Genomic DNA, 13,440 nt, shown 5'->3' on the forward strand with positions numbered 1-13,440 from the left:
TATGTTATAGCAAGTACGTTAGTTTCTGAATGTTTCAGAGTAATTGTTGCAATGTGCTACAACACGTACATTAGTTGCTAAATATTTCATAGCAATTGCTGCATAATGCTACTAAAAGTATGTTTGTTGTTGAACATTTTATAGCAATTATTGTATTAAAACAACTAAAATTGAGTTAAATGACTGTTAAGTGATTGAATCAATCATATTTAATGATAAATAAAGTGACATTTGTCTAATTGAAAAGTGTAATTGATATTTTATAGTTATAAATGCATTGAGATAGTAATTTGAGATATACTAGATGATCAATTAAATAATTACAAATGTAATAAACTATAACTAGATTAAATGATCGTTATTTGATTGAGTCATATTTAATGATAAATAGAGTGATATGAGTGTAATTTAAGAGTGTAATACAAATTTTATAGTTATCAAATTCAATGAGATAGTAATTTGAGATATACTGGACGATCAATTAAGCAATTGCAAATGTATCAACTAAAACCGAGTTAAATGATCGCTAAATGATTAGATCAATCATACTTAATGATAAATGGTGTGATATTTGTCTACTTTAAGGGTAAAATTTAGATTTTATTGTGATATTTATTGAATTTTCTACAATAAGTAAGTTGCTAGGAATTTCATAACAATTATTGAAATATGCTGCAACAAGTACATTAGTTGCTGAACAATTGATAGCAATTGATGAAATATGCTACAACAAGTTCATTAGTTGTTGAATGTTTGAAAGCAATTGTTGAAATATGCTATAACAAGTACGTTAGTTGCTAAATGTTTCATTGCAATTGCTGAAATATGCTACATATGTAATGAACTAATTAAGTTAAATGATCACTAATTAATTGAATCAATTATGTTTAATGATAAATAATGTTATATTAGTCTAATTTAAGCTTAAAAGCTAGATTTTATAGTTATCAAATACAATGAGATAGTAATTTGAGATACACTAAATGAGCAATTAAATGATTGCAAAGGTAATCAACTAAATTTGAGTTAAATGATGATTTATTAAATGGGTCAATCATATTTAATGACAAATAGTGTGATACTAGTCTAATTTAAGAGTAAAATTTAATTTGATTGTGATCTTAATTGACTTTGCCATAGCAAGTAAGTTAGTTGCTAGAATTTCATAACAATTGCTAAAATTTGCTACAATGAGTACGTTAGTTGTTGAACGTTTCATAGCAATTGACAAATTGTGCTATAGCAAGTATGTTAGTTGCTGGACGTCTCACAAGAGCTGCTGAATTTTGCTACAACAAGTATGTTAGTTGTTGAACATTTCATAATAGTTTCTAAATAATGTTACAATAATCATATTAGTTGTCGAACAATTTATAACAATTGTTGTAATCTGTAGAATCTCCTAGATAGTATAACATGCAAATGTTTGAAAACTGAATAATAAGAATAACAATTAGATCAAATTATTGTAATCTGCTAAATCTAATAGACAATATAACATGTAAATTTTTAAAAACTAAATAATAAGAATAACAATTAGATCAAACTTGTACATAAATAGTAACAATAACAAAAAGATGTGTTCACAAATTAAAAAAACATCAAGCTCAAACGTGTTTCTATGGAGCATTTCTCGGAGCATATAGTCTTTTTGTGTCTAATTCTTTTGCATATGAAATATTTATTATTCTTGGTTGAAAATGATTCTCCGACTTCTTTTCGCCTTTTTGATGGGCTTTTTCCAACCTTGCCTAGCTCAATAAATGGAGAAAATATTTTTCTATCTAAAATCTCAATATGAACTTGCCAAGAATCTTCGGATAACATGGGTTTAATTTCCTCCACATATACCATAAGGTATGCATCTACTATACAATATAAAGAGGAGTACTCATGTATTCATCTCCCATAGTCTTCACCATATTGCCATTAAAGTGCTGTCATAATATATTGATAAGGTATTTTGTCAATATCAAAGACTTTACAAGTGCAAGATTTGCGTTGCAAATCAACTGTTCCAACTCCTTCATGACCGATGATAATATACCTGTAGTTGGCAATTTGATTGACGAATAGCTTGTTTTCCAATTTAACATTTTCTACAATGATTTTCTCCATCGAAGGGACAGATTTGATTTTGTATTAAGAAATTTCATACGCCTCTCATGAAATACCTCAGTAAATTGCTTGTTTATTGCATCAAATAAAGCAATGCTGAAAAATTCTCTTTCATCCAGAAGTATTACATTATCGACTCAACAATATTTGTCATTATAATATTATACCTATAATGTGTAAGTCTCAAATTTTACTATTAACTGTATGTTTCAAGATATTGTTGTATTTATTTCAGCAATTCTGCATTTATTATGGGAACAAATGCAATAGTTGCTGAAATAAATATAGCAACTGCTGAAGAAATGCAATAACTGGTGAAATATACTGTTAAAACTATGAATACATTAATCAACATGTGCAGTTGTTTATAGCAATTACTAGATTTGTTTTATTAGTTGTTGTACTTATTTTAGAAGTTTTTGAAATATATGCAACAATTGTTGTAAAAAAACTGTTGTAAAAAATTACAGCAGTTATACCAACTACCAACAAAAATAAACTGATAAACTATACCTATTTCTTGAAAAGAATGTCGTACTCCATCGGTGAAATCCAACACATTCAAGATGTGTGGAGAATTCTAAAATCATATCTCTTATTTGATTGAAGTGAATACTGAATACATATACATTGTATGCTTTTGTTGCCTTATAAAAGTGGTAGACGATGCTTCCATTGTGAAAATTACTTCAAATATTTTCTCCAAGGTGTCTTATGCAACAACCATAATAACCTGAAGGGTACACAACTGAAACCATCTATTCAATACTTGGTTGATTGTCTATCAGAAATTATGTACAATTCAGGAATATCAAGTACAAAACTGCTCATTTGTTCAAAAAAAATATTTGTAAGAAGCATCACATTCAAAGTCTACTACGCAAAATGCCACTTGAAAAATATGTCTACATCTTATGCAACAACAGACAACAACACACCACCATACCTACTTTTCAAAAATATCCCATCAACAGCTATGACTTTTTTTATTTGTGCAAAACCAAGAATCTAAGTTCCATAGGCCAAAAAAAAAATACTTGAACCTATCATTTTCATCAACCTCCAATGTCGTCTTACTTTTCGGATTTAATGTCCTAAGTATATGAATGTATACATTAACCACTCTGTATTCATGCTCATGTGTCCCTCTTATCAGAGACTTTTCAATCTTGCTACCCATCTAAACCTTTCAATAACTTTCCTTGCAGCCCAATTCAATATGGATAGAGTTCTTTAAATCTTTTGTAAATGGTCCTTTACCCTCAAGATATATATGTTGGAAGTATGCTTTAATAACTTTTGTTGTAGAGTGTGGATTGTGGCTTGTAAGATGTTTTGAACTACATGTGTGGAACTTTTCATACTTTCTAATGTAAAATCTATCACAATATTTTAGCTTCATAGCTCTTAATCACTGCTTGTATTCGGAATGCACACATTTGTAACAATACACAAAATTGGAGTTAATCATCTTCTTCAATCTAAAATCTTTCTTTACACAAGCATTTTTTAGCAAAATATCTAATTCTTATTTATTCTGAAATGACATACCATTGTAAAATTTCATTTCATCATCTTGAGCATGACTGGACTGAGTTGATTGTGTAGTTGTCGATGTACTACTAGCAACTTTAGTTGAAGGAATCTGTTGGCTTGTACTCTCTTTATTTGGAATATCTATATCCACCTAATCATATTCATTATTTAATATTTATTGGTTTTGATACAAATTCTGGTTCTCCGCCAACCTTTCAACCTTGTATATCCTCAAAATGGGTCTGAATTCATCTTCCAAATAAGTATTCAAACTACGTTGATCTTTTATCCTAAAAAGAGCAGACTTCTATTTTTCACCATAATTGTGCATGTAAATGTTGACAATATCTTTCAGCTCACAATTTTAGTTCACAATAAGTAATGATTTTGTTTGCAAAATCATTATGTGTGACATCTCAATGCACAATCATCGCTATCATCTCGGTTATTTTTTTATTTTTTCAACGCCAATTATAACGATTATTGACTCAACCCATTCGCCGTAACAATCAATCTCTAATGTTATTTTGTCCATCATTAATGATCTTAAAGGTACCCGAAGATATTATGATTTAAAATAAAATAAATTGATCATGATAGAAGAGAAAAAATTACACCAAAATATCATAATAGTTGTAATTTATTTAGCAACTGCTTCATCAATTGCAACAATAGATGTAATAATTGCTATACATTATTCAACAACTACAACATTCTATTTCATCAATTTTTGAATATGATTGCAATAACTACTGCAACAAATTCAGCAACTGCTGAAATTATATGCAACAGTTGCTATAATTGCTGAAGCATTTGCTGAATAAACATTCAATGACTGTTGTATATCTTTTAGTAGTTGTTGCATCTATTTCAGCACTTACTACATCAGTTGCTGAAATATATGTTGAAATGGCAGGACCATCAATATAAAATTCGAACTCAGATGAATAATACACACTAGACTACATAATTTATTTATCAAAATGATCGAAAATCACCTCTTAAGCAATTCTCAATGTTGTATAAGTAAAATTTAGTCTAAAATTGAGATTTTTTTCCTCTCAAGTTCTTTACAGAAGAAATTCACAATAATAGCAACAACAACAACAACACTAAGAAGAGATCAACAAAATAAAAGAGGGGGAGGAGGCGAAGAAGAAGAAGGAGAATGAAGCAGAAGAAAAATACTGGAGAAATCATTGAGAGAGAAAGGATAAAAAAATTCTTATTTTCTTCTTTTAGGAATTAAGATTTTAGTTATTATTTGGGTTAAAATGTAAACAATAAACTTGGGGACTTATTAAAAAAAAGTCAATTATTATTAAACTTTAATTATAAACTTATCACCTACACCTAATATTTAAGACTTAGTCACTCTTTTTACATTTTCAACTCTTGTCACTCTTAGTAGTCATTTGGTAGACTATATTAGCAAAAATAATGCATGCGTTAGTCTTCTGTATTACTAATACCTTGTTTGATACACGTTTTCATCTTATGTATAACTAATGTTTGTATTAGTTATACACTTTATTATGTATTGAGGTTTATATTATTAATACCACTCATTTTTCATGTATTAGTAATACAAATGCTTCAACACATGCATTAACTTAATGAATTACAAAATTATCCCACCAATATGGGTTGTGGTGTAGTGGATGGAGCTGCTTCACCCTTAACCAGAGGTCGAGGGTTCGATCCTGGGTATGGAGAAAACTCTATTGGGAGCACTTCCACCTTAATGAGCCTTGCAATGCGCTATTCGGATTAGTCGGGGCTTCAATGCGGGCACCGAACACCAGATGGGAAACAAAAAAAGAATTACAAAATTACCCCTTAAATTATTTTGTCTCTCTTCTCTTTTCTGCACTTTACTATGGAAAAGCAATAGTGATTTTCTTCACCTGTTCTTCCTTATATTTAATCAAATAATTTTTTGTGTGTTTTTTTTTTTTTTTTTTTTTTTATCAAAGTTGCTTTATTATTTTTCAATCAAACAATGATTTCTTTGTTATTTTGTTCGCCGGAACTCCTTATAACCATCTGTCCTCTCTCTTTAACATCACATCCTAAACTTCTCCTATTAGCACCAAAATTCTCCTTCTATTTCAATTGAAGCAGATTATCACATTTATTGGAGAATTCTAAATTAGTGTCGATTTTGATGAAGTTCAAAAAATTGTGCTTACACTTAAGGATTTTTTCGGAGAAGAGAAAGATCTTTGGAGGATAAAGATGAAGAATTGAAGTTGGCAATTGGGAAGTGAATTTGTAGGCGGAGTTGCCATTATCCGTAACTATCACGATATATTTATGAAGCTTTAATGGAAAGAAGGATATTTTGATAAACAAACATCCTTATATAAAAATTATGTCAATATATATTATTTTAATACATCAAATTAAATACTATATAAAAAATAATATCTTCATAATTAATATCAACATCCAACATTACTAATATTAGTAATAATACAAACGTTGTAATTCACATTATTCAACATTACTCTTGTAGCCTCTACCAAACAACCCCTTAAATAATTCGCCCGTCTTACTTATGGGCTGAGAAAAGATGTGGCGTCGTTCGGTATACGTATTTGGGTTTTTGAGTACCCAAGAAAGAATTGAAGGTTTTGGAGCTGAGAAAGAAGAAAAACATCCATAGATGTCGACAGTGTACGTTTTAGAACCGCCGACAAAAGGAAAAGTGGTACTTAACACGACGTATGGGCCATTGGATATAGAACTATGGCCAAAAGAAGCCCCTAAAGCTGTAAGGAATTTTGTTCAATTGTGTCTTGAAGGTTACTATGATAATACCATCTTTCATCGTGTTATCAAATCTTTCCTTATTCAAGGTGGTGACCCTACCGGCACTGGCACTGGTCAGTTGCTAATTTTATTTTATTTTGTTTAATACTTTGAATTTCCTAATTTTGTGTGTAATTGGACTTTGAAAGTGGTGAATATTTCAATGTAATTACGATTAAGGGCTAACTGGAGTTCAGTTGTGTAATTGGACTTTTTAAATTTGATGATGATTTATAAGGGCTAACAGGAGGTTAGGCTTCTTGGTGGGATCTTAACATTTTATTCATGCTGTTCATTTATTTAGTGCTGAACTGAAATGTGAACTGACCTTTTGGTTTCTAGTATAAGGGGTGATAATTCTAGCATAAAATTCAGCATAAGCATTATAGGGGCTGTTTGGTTCAGAGACAAGGGATTAATAAGGTAGGGATTAGTAATACAAGAATTAGTAATACGAGATTATAGCGTAGGCATCGGTGATACACGGATTTGTGATGCAGAGATTATTTGTTTTTGAATGATTGATATATTACAAGTTGGTATACAATGTACAATTTAAAATAATTATTCATTCATGAATAAAGTAAAAAATATTCTTATTATTATGAGGGTTGTTTTTTTCATTTTAGAATTTTAATCCAAGTATTGCTAACAGTCACATTTCTATTCTACAATCTAATCCACATAAATTGATACGTAAATTCCCTCATGACTTATGTAAGTATTATTACTCTATCTGGAGTCGATGATGTTTTTGACCTGATGAAGATCGAGACTAATTGTGCGGAAGAGATCGCTGCCACAAAGAGAAAATATCAAAAGACTTCCCCTCAGCCAACAAAGTTTGGATAAAAAGATGTTTGAGAAGGTTAGCAAGTGCTACTGCGACAACCTCCAAGGAAGCATGGGAAATTCTCGAAAGTTCCTTTAGAGGGTTGAACTAAGTGAAAAAGGTTCGACCTCCAAATCTTAAGAGGCGAGTTTAAATCATTCCAAATAAGGAATTTGAATTTGTTGTTTCGGGTTATATTTCAATAATTTTGGCTAACATTATTCACATAAAGAGATAAGGTGAAGACTTAAAAGGACGAATGAGTTGTTGCAATAGTAATACAATCGTTAGATTCATGATTTAATTGTTTGATTGTTCCCATTGAAAAATCGACTTGGACACCATGGCGATTGAATAACTTATTGGATCCTTGCAAGAGCATGAATAAAGATTTAATAATATGCAATAAGAATCAGTTGACCAACAAAACAAAGCTTCCTTTAATGAAGAAAGATGAAGTTGTGGCTTAAAGTTACTATTCTCAAAAAAATAAAATAAAATGAAGGTGCGGCTTGCAACAAATAGGTGGTGAATGTAGAATGGATTGTGTTAGAGGAGGAAGAGGTGGCAATCTACCTCTAGGGGAAGAAAATAGAAGTTGAGACTCCAATCAATGAAGAGGTCCCTGAGGAGGTAAAGGAACAAGTCAAATCTAGGAAGGTATGCCACATTAGTTGTTGTATGTTATTCTCTTCATGACCAAGTTCAAATCAAAGGCAAGGATGTGATTTTATCTTGTCAGAAAGACAGAAGTCATCAATTTTTCTCTAATATATTAAATGTATTGGAGATGAAAGTAAAATTGGAGTTTAGACTAGCTTTAGGATAAAAGATTGATTATGAAAGATGAAAGTAGATTATTTTTGAGAGAAGGAGATTATTAGCCAAGGTTCCTATCGCTGATAATTAAATTGTCTTGAAAGTTTTAAAGTATGTCCAAGGTGTCTACTATTGTGCGACAAAGATTTATTTTGGCTTTGACGTATAAAATTCAATCATTTGAATTTTGATAGTCTAAAGTTGATGAACAAGGAAAGCATGTTGAAAGGATTGCGAACTCATTGATCATTATAATAAACTCTGTGAAGAATGTCTCTTTGGGAAGCAAAAAAGAAAAGAAGCTTTCATAAAGAGTTTTTGACAAGAGTACTAGAGTTTACCCACACAGGATATGTAGGGACCTATCAAGCCACTCACTTAGTAAAAATAACTATTTTCGTTTTTTATTGACCATTATTCTTGGGAAACTTGATTTTATTTTTTGAGGGAAAAAAATCAGAGTTTCTAAACCTTAAAAAATTCAAAAGTTTTGTGGACAAACAATTTGCTGCTACTCAAGGCACTTCAATCTTATAGAGGTTGAGAATTCTTCAAATGAATTCAACACTACTTTTGAAAAGAATGGGATTCATCACTTTATGACTGTTTCTCACTTTAACAAAATGGTGTGGTGCCAAGAAAGAATACAATTACTTTCATCATGGCAAGGAGTATTTGAAGAGAAAAAACATGCCAATAAAGTTTTGGGTTGAAGCTATTGATTTTTAGTATACTTATCCATCTATTGTCATGCCAAAGTTGTTTGTGGCAAATCAAGGGTTGGAGTGGTTTCCTTTTCTCTCTTGGTGGTTGAATTGCCTCATTCCAACACTTCAACTTTAACTTTTACTCCCTTAGTCCCAATTTATGTGAGGTAATTTGACTTGGCACAGAGTTTAAGAAAGAAAAAAAGAAAGAAAAAAGACTCTTGAAATTTGTGGTATAAAATAAGTCATAGATATTTGTGTGGCTATAACTCATATCATTAAGGGTACAATGAGGATTTTAATATTCAATTGTTACTTAATGTAAAAATGTGTCATTCTTTTTGGGACTGACTAAAAAGGAAAGTAAGTCATATAAATTGGGACAGAGGGAGTAACTTCTATTTAAAGTATGTATGGTATTGGATTTTATCTCGTTTCTTTGTTGAATCTTTAGTTAAAAGATCAGCAAGTAATGGTAATTTGTTCACTTTCTTTGCGGGATTCATAAGCTACTTTAAAGAGTCAGAGAATAATTGATATTCTTCGAAACCACAATATCCTTACTGCAAAGTGCCAAGAAGTTAGACATTCAAAAATTTGAGATGCTATACTTGTGCCTATATCACTTTTTAATGCCGTGAAAGTTTGTTTTAAAGGATCTTTTTAATTCATTCAATAAGGGAACTTGAAGATGATCGTAGATGAGAAGATTGGTTCCTACTATACTATTCAACAACTCAACAATGAACTACTGCCCTCTCAAAGTATCTTGTTTGAAATCCCCATAAATGATGCTCTTTGTCGAAATAGTATTGCTTAGTCTGATGATCCTCGGAAGTCAAACAACATTGTATGCCAATTCTGATAGTTCCATCAACTCTGGAACGTCAATTTTAGGCTATGGGGACCTTTGGTTCGTGTCCCAAGGCTTTTGAACTAATTCTGGGCTATTGGTAAGAAATTGATGCAAATGGCTTATTTAATATTTAGTAGTGAATTTAGATACCTTAGCCTAGTTTGGGGTAGAATTTGCCTTAGAATGGATTTTGGAAACTGGAAGTGGGCCCTTACGTAAACTTGGAACACTATCTGTTTTCATGTCGTTGCAATCAAATCATCAACTAGCAGAGCTAAAAAAATAGTAGTATAGTAACAACTCTCTTACTCCTCGTCTTTTTGGGATATAATTTAATGTTAAAATTTTTGTTTTACTCTTAATGAGATAACTTCTAAGTTAGCTCCAGGATCATAGCTCATATTCATGCACTTTCCATAGAATCATATACGCTCCCAGTTTCTAGTATGAGGAGTGCCAGTTCACTCAGAAGTACAAATCATATTCCATGAATTTATGAACTCCAAGCTCAGGTCATGCAGCTTATGACTCATGTAATCCAAAGAGATTTCAAGCATTATTAAATATAGGATGTGGGAGACGACTGCCAGTTGCATTAGGGAGACCGCTGAAGAGGTGTTAGGTGTGTCGAGAGGTTGATCAGGCAAGCACCGAGGGGACTGGTGGTGCAATGAAGAAGTCAAAAGGAAGGTGGAGACTAAGAAAGTGGCATATGCTAAGTTGGTGGAGAGAAAGGATGATGAGGAGAAGCGGACGAATAATGAGTATAGGTTAGCTAGGAAAGAGGCTAAGGTAGCGGTTACATCGGCGAAGACGGCGGCTTTTGAGAGCTTGTGTGCGACTTTAGAAGAGAAAGGTGGAGATAAGAAGTTGTATAGGCTTGCCAAGGCTAGGGAGCGGAAGGCTCGTGACCTTGACCAAGTGAAGTGCATCAAGGGGGAGGATGGCAAAGTGTTGGTGGAGGATGCCCTCATTAGGAAGAGATGACAATCTTATTTCTATAGACTTTGAACGACGAGGTGGATAAAGGTTTTGTGCTGGGGGACTTGGAGAACTCAGAGAAGTGTTGCGATTATAGTTATTGTAGGTGTATCAAGGTGGAGGAGGTCAAGAGGGCTATTCGTAAAATGCGTAGAGGCAGGGCGACTAGGCCAGACGAGATTTCGGTGGATTTTTGGAAGAGCAGTGGCGTGGCAGGTTTGGAGTGGCTGATGAGATTGTTTAACATCATTTTTAGGACGACAAGGATGCCTGAAGCGCGGAGATGGAGTACGATGGTTCCTTTATATAAGAACAAGACTCTGCAACAACTATAGGGGTGTCAAGTTATTGAGTCATACTATGAAGGTTTGGGAAAGGGTAGTAGAGTTGAGACTGTGGAAGATCGTGACTATTTTCGAGAATTAGTTCGGTTTCATGCCAGGTCACTCGATTACTGAGGCCATTCACCTCGTGAGTAGATTAGTAGAGTAGTTTAGGGAGAGGAGAAAGGACTTGCACATGGTGTTTATCGATCTGGAGAAGACGAATGACAAATTTCCCAGGGAGATTCCGTGGAGGTGCTTGGAGGCTAGAGGGGTGCTCATGGCATACACTAGCTCGATTTAGGATATGTACGATGACGCGAAGACTCGTGTGAGGATGACATGAGGTGATTCGAAGCACTTTCCAGTTTTGACAAGGTTGCATGAGGGATCAACTCGTAGCCCTTTTTTATTTGCCTTGGTAATGGATGTTTTGACGCGGCATATCTAAGGGGAGGTGCCTTAGTGTATGTTATTTGCTGATGATGTTGCATTGATTGATGAAACTCGGGGAAGAGTTAATGATAAGTTGGAGCTTTGGAGACCCGCAAGTCTAAAGAATTTAGGTTGAGCAGGACTAAGACGGAGTTCTTGGAATGTAAGTTTAGTGATTTGTCGCACGAGGCGACGGGGTAGTGAAGCTTGATTCCCAGGTTGTCTAGAAGAGGGGGAGTATCAAGTACCTTGGGTCTATGATTCAAGGGAATGGGGGAGATTGATGAGGATGTGACGTACTGTATTGGTGCAGAGTGGTTGAAATGGAGGCTCGCTTCGGGAGTTGTGTGTGATAAGAAGGTGTCTCCTAAGCTCAAAGGTAAGTTCTATAGAGTGGTAGTCCGACCGGCTACGTTGCATGGAGCAGAGTGTTGGTCAGTTAAGAACTCCCACATCCTGAAGTTGAAGGTGGTGGAGATGAGAATGTTGCGATGGATGTGTGGACTTACTAGGAGGGATAGGGTTAGAAATGAGATTATTCGGGAGAAGATGTGAGTGGCTTTGATAGAGGACAAGGTGTGGGAAGCGTGGTTGTGATGCTATGGGCATATGATAAGGAAGGGCATGGATGCTCCAGTACGGAGGTGTGAAAGACTGGCTATGGATGATTTTAGGCGGGATAGAGGTAGGCCTAAGAAGTATTGGAGGGAGGTGATTAGACATTATATGGAGCAGTTACTGCCTCCGGAGGACATGACCGTTGATAGGAAAGTGTGGAGGACGCAGATTAGGGTAGAGGGTTAGTGTGTAGGAGTACGTCTGTGGTGCGTTGGTGGTGCCTATGTTTTTCGAATAGATATTTTATAGTATTACTTTGTGCGTGTCTTGTCTCTGTTATTATCTTTTACTATCTAGCGGTGTGATATCCCTTGGTGTTGCATGCTTTTATGTGTTTTGTTTGTTATATTTTTATCTGTCCTGAGCCGAGGGTCTATCGGAAATAACCTCTCTCCTTCATCTGAGGTAGTGGTATAGACTGCGTACACTTTAACTTCCTCAGAACCCCCTTGATGGGAATACACTGGGTATGATCTTGTTGGTGTATTAAATATGAGATGTGACATGGTTCCAAAGGATGAACCGGCTATTTGGCAATTCTCTTAATACCACTTTTTGTCTCTAAAGTTGGTCAACTGTTAAACCATCTTAATACAGGGAGATATGCATAAAATGGCCAAGTTATATACCTTTCAGGCTGAAATGACCCCCCTTCTCCCTGTCCAATGTCAGTAGACATCTATATACTTGTTTGTATTTTTTTTTAAAAACTGGTAACATTATACTTATTTGTAATATTTATGTCCATTTTTCATTTTTCCAAAATTTGGGTGCATATTTTGGTTGGATTTTCCATTTCTTTTTGAAATGGAAGGATATCATTGATGTTAATATTATTTCTACACATCTTATTCATTTGTAAAAAGTGGAAAAAGTCAATATAAGTTAAGTAGACCACTACCTATAAAATTGTATAGTCTCCATTCTCCACAAGTTCATTTGTTTGCAGGTGGTGTTCTTTTGTTTTCTGAAGATAGAAAAAAGTTGAATTTAGGAGAAGTTTTTTTCGATTCTTTCAAATACTTTTGGGTTGTGCTTTGTCCAAAATAGTCTGCACTTCGGGGCTTGGCGAAACCCTTGTTTGTCTTTCCTATATTCAAACTCAAGCTATTGCATCCTAACATGCAGCAGGTGCCTGGTAAAATAGTCGTGTTGCCCACAATCTGTCCCTGATGTAACCGTTCTAAAAATAAGAATAAACTTGTTGCTGATGGGAGGTGGTAGGTATCCCGTGGAAGTAGTCGAGGTGCGCGCAAGCTGGCCCGGACACTGTGGTTATAAAAAAATAAAAAAAAGAATAAACTTCTCTGCTCTTTCAATGAAATCCTTTTTCTTTTAAAAAGAAGAGAAATGATTAAGCTCCAATAATGGACACTTTGTCCTCAGTTATCTAATGACATT

General features: G+C 33.8%; 1 protein-coding gene across 1 annotated transcript in view; it reads left to right on the forward strand.

The window, feature by feature from the left end:
- Positions 1-6,177: 6,177 nt before the first annotated feature.
- The window catches only part of LOC107838988 (peptidyl-prolyl cis-trans isomerase CYP57), a gene marked incomplete in the record, with an annotated part of 55,018 nt that continues 47,755 nt past the window's right edge, over positions 6,178-13,440 (forward strand). Inside the window, 1 exon segment of the mRNA XM_016682307.2 lies at positions 6,178-6,542. Within this exon segment, the coding sequence (XP_016537793.1) occupies positions 6,323-6,542 (220 nt within the window).

Source organism: Capsicum annuum, chromosome 8 (assembly GCF_002878395.1).
Source record: "Capsicum annuum cultivar UCD-10X-F1 chromosome 8, UCD10Xv1.1, whole genome shotgun sequence".
Lineage (NCBI taxonomy): Eukaryota > Viridiplantae > Streptophyta > Magnoliopsida > Solanales > Solanaceae > Capsicum > Capsicum annuum.